At 42.5% G+C, this 9585-nt stretch overlaps 1 protein-coding gene across 2 annotated transcripts; it reads left to right on the forward strand.

Annotated features, from left to right (window-relative positions):
- Positions 1–1818: 1818 nt before the first annotated feature.
- Positions 1819–8080, forward strand: LOC115137355 (syntaxin-3-like). Of its 2 annotated transcripts, none has more exons than XM_029673639.2 (10): positions 1819–1899; positions 4216–4290; positions 4374–4473; positions 4926–5000; positions 5234–5304; positions 5476–5584; positions 6083–6156; positions 6651–6785; positions 6905–7015; positions 7572–8080. In XM_029673639.2, exons 2-10 carry the CDS (start codon positions 4270–4272, stop codon positions 7647–7649), a joined length of 774 nt encoding a protein of 257 aa, XP_029529499.1. In that variant the 5' UTR covers positions 1819–1899; positions 4216–4269; the 3' UTR covers positions 7650–8080. The 2 variants fall into 2 exon arrangements, with proteins under 2 accessions (XP_029529499.1, XP_029529498.1); XM_029673638.2 differs by lacking the exon at positions 1819–1899 and adding an exon at positions 3260–3586.
- The last annotated feature ends 1505 nt before the right edge of the window (positions 8081–9585 follow it).

Genomic DNA, 9585 nt, shown 5'->3' on the forward strand with positions numbered 1-9585 from the left:
GCAGAATCTGTGGAATGGTATCAAATGCATCAGGCACATGGTTTCCATATGTTTGATACCAATCCATGTGGCTCCTTTCCAGACATTATTATGCGCCTTCCTCCCCTCAGCAGCCTCCAGTGAACGTCACCATGTTCAAAGGGATATATTCAATGTCTGCTTTTTTATTTTTTATCGATCTGCCAAAAGGTGCCCTTTTACGAGGCTTTGGAAAACCTCAATGGTCTTTTTGGTTGAATCTGTGTTTGAAATTCATTGCTCTACTAAGGGACCTTACAATTATCTGTATGTGTGGAGTACAGAGATGAGGTAGTCATTCAAATCATGTTAAACACAGTGACTCCATGGAATGTAACATGTTAAGCACATTTTTACTCAACTTATTTAGGCTTGTCATAACAATGGCGTTGAAAACTTACTGACTCAAGACATTTCAGCTTTTCTTTTTTTCATTAATTTGTAAACATTTCTCAAATATAATTCCGAGTTGACATTATCGGGTGTTGTGTGTAGGCCAGTGACACAATCTCAATTTAAATCCATTTTAAATTCAGGCTGTAACACAACAAAATGTGTAAAAAGTCAAGGGATGTGAATACTTTCTGAAGGCACTGTAGGTATTTTTCTCCACATGTTGTGTTCTATCATGAAAAGTTGTCTTGACAAGTTGTTCTCTTCAGAAACAACCAGCAGACAGGATATTGGTACCCTTGCACCTTTCTTAAATAATTCATAATTCTGACTAAAAAAAAATTGAAATTGAAAATAACTCCACACCTGGTTATTTGAATTTCCACATTGCAGAACCAAATACAATTTTAGAAAATATAACTATTGACAAAATGATTAGCACCCAGTACTAGTACTTGGTTGCACAGCATTTGGTCAGCATAACTGCCACTAATTGCAGCTCTCAATGAGCTTGCTGTACTTTTCTACTGGCAACTTTGCCCATTCTTCAGCTGTAAATTGCTCCCAATTCTTCAATGTTTGATGGTTGCCTTTGACCAACTGCTGTTTTCAGATCTCGCCTTAGGTTTTTGACGGGACTCAGATCTGGACTCTTTGCCAGTGTTTCTTCTTGAACCATTCTTGGGTGCTTCTTTATGTGTTCTTGGGGTTGTTGTCCTGCTGGATACCCACGACCTTCGAAGGGAGGGAAGGGTTGAACACTGCACTCCAAAACTCCTTGATAATCTGCTGATTTCATGATGCCTTGCACATGTTCAAGGCCCCCAGTACCAGAGGCAGCAAAGCAGCCCCACAGTATTATCAAAAAAACTCCCATGTTTGGTTGTAGGGAGGGTGTTATTTTCTTTGAATGCCTAATTTGGTCATACATCACTGTAGGTCTACTTGGAATTTCGTTTTTTCAACTGGAGAAGTAAAAAAAAAAAGACTGGAGTGAAGGGTGACAATATATCAGGCTGCAACTGTACCCAGGGATCGCACATAGTGTCAAGACAAACCCCGGGGGTTTGCAACCTTTTATGTGTAAGAGGTTGAGACATCAGAGAATAGTTAATACATGGGAGATTAGGATGGAGGTATGGAATAGGTATACAAGGAGGCAGAGCTGAGTGAAAGAGAGCATCTGAGGCAAGGAGAAGAAGCAAGAATAGAGGAAAAAGGCGGTGACATTTACACACACCAGGGTAAAACCCAAAGGTTTGGTTCTGTAATGAGAAAATGCACCTCTTTTCCAACGTTATTCCACCTCTTTCTGTTTGCTTTCTCGTTTGTCTCCGCGTTCTCTGTATTTCACATTGTGTGCCGGTCGCGTGCCCCCACAGATCGTAACTCCCGGTCTCCTATTTTCCCAACAGCTGAAGAGAAGTGAAGATCCCATGATGCTACTCGGGCCGTCTGCCATGGTGCTCAATGGCCTAAACTCCACAGGTACAGTAGCCTGCCCTCATCATCTTAACACCACAGTGACTGATGTAGATTCTCTCAACTGAAGATATATATCTCTCTCTCACTCTGTTGTTTTGATTTGACCTTTTAGTCATTTAGCAGATGCTCTTATCCTGAGCGACGTACAGGAGTAATTAGGGCTAAGTCCCTTGTTCAAGGGCAGATTTGGGATTTGAACCTACGCTCTTAACAGCTTGGCTACCAGCTGCACCAAATCCAGTGTGCTGATGTATTCAGAATTGGGTTAACTATTTGTGGAAAAGGGAGTGGGAGGTTTTTGATTTAAAGTATGACAGATCCCACAGGTTTTGTATTATCCAGCTCAGTGGCCATGTGGTTAGAGTGACTGTCCTGAGCTTGGAAGGTTGGGGGTTTGATCCCAGGTCGAGTCATACCAAAAGGGGCCAGATTCCTCTCTGCTTGTCACTCCGCATTAAAGAAAATGATTGGGAGTAAGACCCTGTGATAGACTAGTGTCCAGTGGGTGTACTTGTTTTGAACTCTTCATCAAAAGCCTCACGCTACAGTAGATAGGCTCATGCCGTTCTGGCTTGGACAAGGCTACGTATATGTCTCAATACTCTCTAAAAGGCATTAATAATGGATAAAACTCACTTTTTTCATTTTATCTCTCAATGGAATGATTGGCAGTGCAACCAAATCAATGACTTTCTGTGTGCCTTCAAACCTGACGAAAGAGAGGAAATGAATGAAGGAGGAGAAGAAGAGGGGGTGGTGGAAAAGGGGAGTGAGAGGTTTATCATTTAGAGTAGATGACAGATGAGCAGTCAAGTGAGCCTAAAGTAAGATTTAAGGAAGCAACTGATAGTGTTAGAAACTTCTAGACGCATTGCATTTGAGAATCCTATCTAGACCTATTGTCAGAAAAGTGTGACCTAATGTATTTTCAGGAGGAATGGTGTCGATAAAAAATGCTGCTTCACGTGTTTGTACTATGAAACATTATGCTTTTTTTTTTAAATTAGCAAATAAAAAAAGGAATACAAAAAATATCTTCAAAAATCAATAATCATTGCATCACTTTATTTAGTTGACCTGGCCTTATTTAGCTATTTTTAGAAAGCAGATGGGGGTCAAGAAATAACAATTCAAATACAGCCTCTTCTTATTTATAGATGGACAACCCACTGGGTTGACTTTACAGATTTAGAATTGAACCTATTACCTTTCCATTCGGTGCCCTGTTTGGGTAGTGTGCCCAAAACAGAAATCGTGCGTGATATTTACTTTGCATGCGTTTTTACGCATGCCATTGATCAGAGAGAGAGAGAGAGATTAATCGCCCTCTGCACAACTGTTGCTCTAATCCTCCTTGAGAGGATAGGCTTAGTAAAACTACAGGTTGGAGACGCTGCTGCAGCCATATTGAACAGACATTTTGTAAAAAAAAAAAAGATAGTTCTTTTTTAATTTGATGACTATATTCTAATGAGCATTTACCCTACTAAATATTTTTACAATTAACTTTGAAACTTATTTTCGGGCAGGTCACTGGATGAATCAGTAGGCTAATAAATTGTAATTTTCTAATTTGGTAACCTTTTAATTAGCGGTTGTAGATTAGAATAACGCTTTTTGATAGTTTAGAGATTGTGACAGTGACAACACAGTTTTGAAGATGAAAGACCGATTGGAACAGTTGAAGGCGGTAAGCTACGTCTTTTTATACACTTGTTCATGTTTTCATAGACTTGCTTGCTATTAGCTTAACATATAACCGTTGCCAATCATATATAATTATATAATAGGGATGGGGGACGTATCATATTTACTCGTTTGTTTTTGCGCACTAGATGCGGTTGGTCCGGATGAGCGGTTTGGCCATAACGTTAGACCAACTGTTTGATCCCATTCCCATCAGGCCTAGAAAAGCGGAAATAGCCTAGTTGTACATTGGGCTAATTAACATTAGAGCATTAATTTAATCTAGGAAGTAGGTAGGCCTAATTGGGGTGTGATGATATTCAGGCTGTACACTTGTTTATTGGTCGTGCGTTACAAATGGAGTGGGGTGGATACAGAAAGGGGATCAGAAGGGTTGATTAAGGAAGAATTGTTTTCTAATTTCCTGCACCTCTTCCAAGGTCTCAATGTCATCGATGTAGGCTATTCATTGTAGCTTGTGTGCGCTGCAATCCTCATTGTGTCTGGTTAAAAAATGTACTTTATAGTGGCGTCAAAACACTGATGTAAGAACCGCTAAAAAGCCTGTGAATGTGATTATCTCACCACAAACACACTACCACAGCAACTCTGTCTGTCTGTGTGTCGGAACAGAAAAGTGATGTGGCTGGGGATGATGTGGAGATTCCAGTGGAGAACCAAGCCTTTATGGATGACTTCTTCGCCCAGGTATTTCTGACCATACTCCTGATGTTTGTGTGCGCGCGTGTGTGTGTTCACCAGTGTGTCATCATTGCCTCTCTCGGTCTCAGATTGAGGAGATTCGCAGCAGCATCGACAAGATAGATGAGAGTGTGGCGCAAGCAAAGAAGCTGTACTCGACCATCCTCTCCGCTCCTACGCCAGAGCAGAGTAAACATCATCATTCAATCCCTCTCTCTCTCTGCCCCCCTCTCTCTCTCTCTCTCTCTCTCTGCCCTCTCTCTGCCCTCTCTCTCTCTCTCTCTCTGCCCTCTCTCTCTCTCTCTCTCTGCCCCCTCTCTCTCTCTCTGCTCTCTCTCTCTCTCTCTCTCTCTCTCTCTCTCTGCTCTCTCTCTCTCTCTGCTCTCTCTCTCTCTCTCTCTCTCTCTCTCTCTCTCTCTCTCTCTCTCTCTCTCTCTCCCTCTCTCTCCCTCTCTCTCTCTCTGCCCCTCTCTCTCTCTCTCTCTCTCTCTCTCTCTCTGCCCCCTCTCTCTCTCTCTCTCTCTCTCTCTGCCCCCCGCCCACTTTCTTTCCCATTCCACATGGTTCATCTTTGTGGCTTGTTGATACTTGTATGTTACAATCACTCTTTTTTCCTCTCTCTCTTTCTCTGTGCTCACCAGAGACGCAGGATGATTTGGAGGCAGTCACCAACGACATCAAGAAAGCAGCCGGCACCGCTCGCAACAAACTAAAGAGTCAGTCCTTCTTGACCCTTTAAATAGTAGACGCACCATATCTGACCCCACACTCTTTCTGACGACCAAACGTTTTCTGACGACCAGCACGACAGTCATCAAATTGTAGAAACGTAGTTTTCCTGTCAAGATAAAGTGTTTTTGAACGCTGTGGACTCCGATGCCATAGTCATTTTGTGTTGTTGTCGGTGGCCGTAGTCACGGTAACGGTTGCATGTTCCCTTCCCTGGCAGGTATCGAGAAGCAACTTGAGACGAACACAGAGGAACGGTCGTCAGCAGACACGAGGATCCGGAAGTCCCAGGTAACCCTTAAAAAAACGAACTAACCTCAACCGTACCCTTAACTCTTATCGGTTTGCATGTCAATCATGTCCCTGTCATTTTTCTTGTTGGAGACCGGGGTTGGAGGCTCTGGGTTCCATCCCCACTAGTTTACCATAACAACCTCTGTACCCACCTCCACCTTTTCCCAGCATGCCATTCTGGCCAAGAAGTTTGTGGAGGTGATGACCAAGTACAACGAGGCTCAGACAGATTTTAGAGACAAGAGCAAAGGCCGCATTGCCCGGCAGCTGGAGATCAGTGAGTGACGTCTATGAACCTTCATAACCATGTGATAACCAAGTCCTAACCAGTAGTAGAGACACGATACCTGGTATAACTAGGGCCAGGGTTTTTTGTTCCTGGACAAGTCAATTGTCAGCAACAAAATCCAGGTCCAAAGTTACATTAAGTCGTAGACGGAAGTGCATGTTTCAGCCTACCACACAGACAGACTCAAACCAATACAATGCTCTTTACCAGTTCAAATACTTGGAGAATCCTTTCCCAATATTTTGAGTGTTTGCTTGCATCTGCCTGGAGTTGGGCAGGGTTGCAGTTTTGTCACTTTTCTTTTCTGGTTTATTAAGCCAGACAAGCTCAGACAGACACAGATAAAGTATTTGAAACCCAGATCTGCTGTTGATGGTGTGTATTAGTATATTCTATGCCAGCATTAAGGGCCTGTTATATGTTAACTTGCTATTAAGCCTTTCAAACATGTTATTAACCCCTTTCTGTAAACTCTCCACTCCACAGCGGGAAAAACAACGACCGACGAGGAGCTGGAGGAGATGTTGGAAGGAGGGAACGCAGCCGTCTTCACCGCAGGGGTAATTCTGTGTGTGTTCGCGCGTATGTGTGCATGTGTACAAGTGAGAATGTGTGTGTGTGTGTGTTCAAGCGAGAATGCTTGTGAGTGTGTATGTTAAACCGTTGTGTACATCCTCTCCTAGTGTGGGTGTTAAACCTTTGTGTACATCCTCTCCCAGTGTGGGTGTTAAACCGTTGTGTATATCCTCTCCTAGTGTGGGTGTTAAACCTTTGTGTATATCCTCTCCTAGTGTGGGTGTTAAACCATTGTGTATATCCTCTCCTAGTGTGGGTGTTAAACCTTTGTGTATATCCTCTCCTAGTGTGGGTGTTAAACCATTGTGTATATCCTCTCCTAGTGTGGGTGTTAAACCTTTGTGTATATCCTCTCCTAGTGTGGGTGTTAAACCATTGTGTATATCCTCTCCTAGTGTGGGTGTTAAACCTTTGTGTATATCCTCTCCTAGTGTGGGTGTTAAACCTTTGTGTATATCTTCTCGTATGTGTTTTGTAGATCATGGAGTCGGGTATATCGAAGCAGGCGTTGAATGAGATCGAGGCGCGGCATAAAGATATTGTGAGGCTGGAGAGCAGCATCAAAGAGCTTCATGACATGTTCGTGGACATTGCTATGCTGGTGGAGAACCAGGTAACCCTTCACTCCTTTTAGTGTGCATCCCAAATGGCACCCTATTCCCTACGTAGTGCACTGCTTTTAACCGCTGTTTGTGTATGCTTCTCCCAACACTCCGCCCACTCCCTTCAAAGGGCGGTATGATTGACAAGATTGAGAGCAACATGGACCAATCGGTGGGCTTCGTAGAGCGGGCTGTTGCCGACACCAAGAAAGCAGCCAAATTTCAGCAGGAGGCCCGTAGGGTGAGTGGGGCTGAAACCATAGAATTAGAATGAGTAGAATGGCCGTCCACATTCAGGTCAATGATGCCATAATAGGTCATTCTATTTATATGACTGCAATGTTTATAGGTCCACTTCAGTCCGGACCCTAGACCTATTATCTATCACCTTGGTCCATACAGGAGAAGGGATACATTGGCTTCGTCACAAATGGCACCCTGTTACCCTGAAAGTACTGCACTATACAGGGAAAAGGGTGCCATTTGGGACATACACTAAATATACTGTCTTGCTACAGGGGGTTCAGCATTCTCACTGATGCAAAGAATCTCTTAAAAGCTTCAGAACTTGCAATGCCACATTGAGTCTCTAAATATTTATTGTGGGTTATGATTTCTCTCTGTGGTCAGGTCAATCTTTCCTTTTGTTTTTCTGAGTTTTTTCTTGTTCTCTTTCTTCTCTCCCTTCCCTTCATTGTTTCTTTGTATTTATTCCTCCTCTTCCTCCTCCGTTTTCTCTTGCTCTCTCGCATCCTCTGGCTTTCTTTGCCTCTTCCTTTCCTTCTTCTGCCCTTTAGAAGCAGATGATGATCATGTGCTGCTGTGTCATTCTCTGTGTCATCGGAGGGTCCTTCCTCTACAGCTTTATCAAATAGGAAATACCGTCTGGGGGAAAACTTGTTGTGAAACTGAGAGGTGTTCAAAACTCCAAACTTAAACTTTTAAATCATGTATTGATCCAGAAGGATGTTACCCTGGTCACAGATCTCTTTGTACTCTTGCAAACGCCATTCCCGTCCCTGTCAAGTTTGATCAGGGCCTGGATTTATAAAGCCTTTCAGAGTATGAGTACAGATCTGGGATCAGTTGAACATTTTAGATCACAATGAATAAGATTACATGGACAGGCGGGTCAGGATCCTAGATGAGCACTCCTACTCTGAGATGCTTTATGAATACGGAACCAGATTAGATCACGTTAGATCCAGGTTATTCTTAGGTGTGTCCCACATGGCACCCTATTCCCCTTGTAGTATATAGGAAATAGGGTGCCCTTTGGGATGTAGACTTAGGCTGTATTATTGGCCTCTTAACATGATAATCACTTATGACTCTGGCCTCGGGAAGTTGAAGAGGAGTGTCCCAGATTACCCCCAGTTTAACCTGGGTGGATGGATCAACAGTGGTCACTCTGTCTGTCAAGAGATGCATACAGCGCTACTCAGAGGAGACACACTTCAGTCTTGCTTGAGGCCTTCCACCCTTTCGTCTTCTCTCTCCCTCTTTCCTTTTGTCTTTTTCTCTGTCTTTCTCTCTCTCTCTCCCTCTCTCTCTCTCTCTCTCTCTCACACACTCTCTCTCTCTCTCCCTCTTTTCTTTTGTCTTTTTCTCTGTCTTTCTCTCTCTCTCCCTCTTTTCCCCTCTCTCTCTCGTTCCTCTTTTCAGGCATGCTTCTACCCACAGCTCCTTTTCCCACTTCAAGGATTTGTGTCAATTAGCTTTGGTAGTGTGGCTCCTTAATAATCTAAGCCAAGGACAGTTTCAACGATAACACTGTGTAATCATGTCAAGTAACCTAAAGATATTGGTAAACAAATGAATATGATAAAACAATGATTCACTGCCCTATTGACAGCTAGTAATCAAAATGACCCCAAAATGGCACGTTTTTATGTTATTATTGCGTGTTGAAGTTACTGCTTAATATTGCACTCGTGTCATTTTTATCCTACATGTGTGTCAATGCATGTACCACCAGGGATCATGCCTGTGTCATAAAACTGTCACCTGCACTCTCTCTACAAATGATGTGTATAAACCCTGTATTGAAGCCAACGTGCAGCCATCTTGGTAATCCTCCTCAATGGTTAAAAGATTTTGGAAGCTATAGAAATGCATTTGTTAATGTCTACATTCGTTTTGACACGTTTATTCTATTAGACGCTTTAATGCATACTTTTAAATTCTATTATGTGGCCTAAACATTTTTTTTTAAATGGGGATAGTACTAACGTTACTGTCCCCACTACAAAAAAAAACTTAAATATATGTAATTTTGTCTTTGAAATACTATGGAGGACTACTCCTTCTAGGGAGTGCCAATATGGCCGACCGGTGGCCAATACATAGCATCAGCAGTCCAGGGTTTATTTATATAAGCCATTGCTCTCTACCCCCTCTAATAATAGATAGGATAGTATTTTTGTTGTGATGCAAGCAAGCAGTATCAAGTGAATAGCCAATATGTCTGTGTCTGTTTGTGTCTTCAGTCACATACATTTGTAGTGATGTTGTAGGCATTTATATGGAAAATGTTATCTGAACTAAATGTAAGGCCAGGTTTCAGTTTTTTGTAGCTTTTCCCGTCTGCTGACAAATAATAAAAATAAAAAAGAATCGCCGTTTGCCAAGTGTTTTTATTAGTAAGTTTTCATTATTCAACTACTTTAAACTGTTTTGAAAAATAGGAATACAACAAAACGAATTGCCTTTGACATCTCTCACCGTCTGTATATTGCTTAATTGGCAGGCCAAATCCTCCAATTGTTGCCATCCACCCAACTGTGGGACCAATAGACAGCCGCTTCCGGA

This window comes from Oncorhynchus nerka, linkage group LG11, assembly GCF_034236695.1.
Source record: "Oncorhynchus nerka isolate Pitt River linkage group LG11, Oner_Uvic_2.0, whole genome shotgun sequence".
Lineage (NCBI taxonomy): Eukaryota > Metazoa > Chordata > Actinopteri > Salmoniformes > Salmonidae > Oncorhynchus > Oncorhynchus nerka.

Excerpts from the sequence above, each read along its gene's own strand:
- LOC115137355 (XM_029673638.2), top strand. The coding sequence starts at position 3,557 with ATGAAAGACCGATTGGAACAGTTGAAGGCG. Across the intron at positions 5,305-5,475 it reads CGAGGATCCGGAAGTCCCAG|CATGCCATTCTGGCCAAGAA; the intron begins GTAACCCTTAAA and ends ACCTTTTCCCAG. Across the intron at positions 6,786-6,904 it reads CTATGCTGGTGGAGAACCAG|GGCGGTATGATTGACAAGAT; the intron begins GTAACCCTTCAC and ends CTCCCTTCAAAG.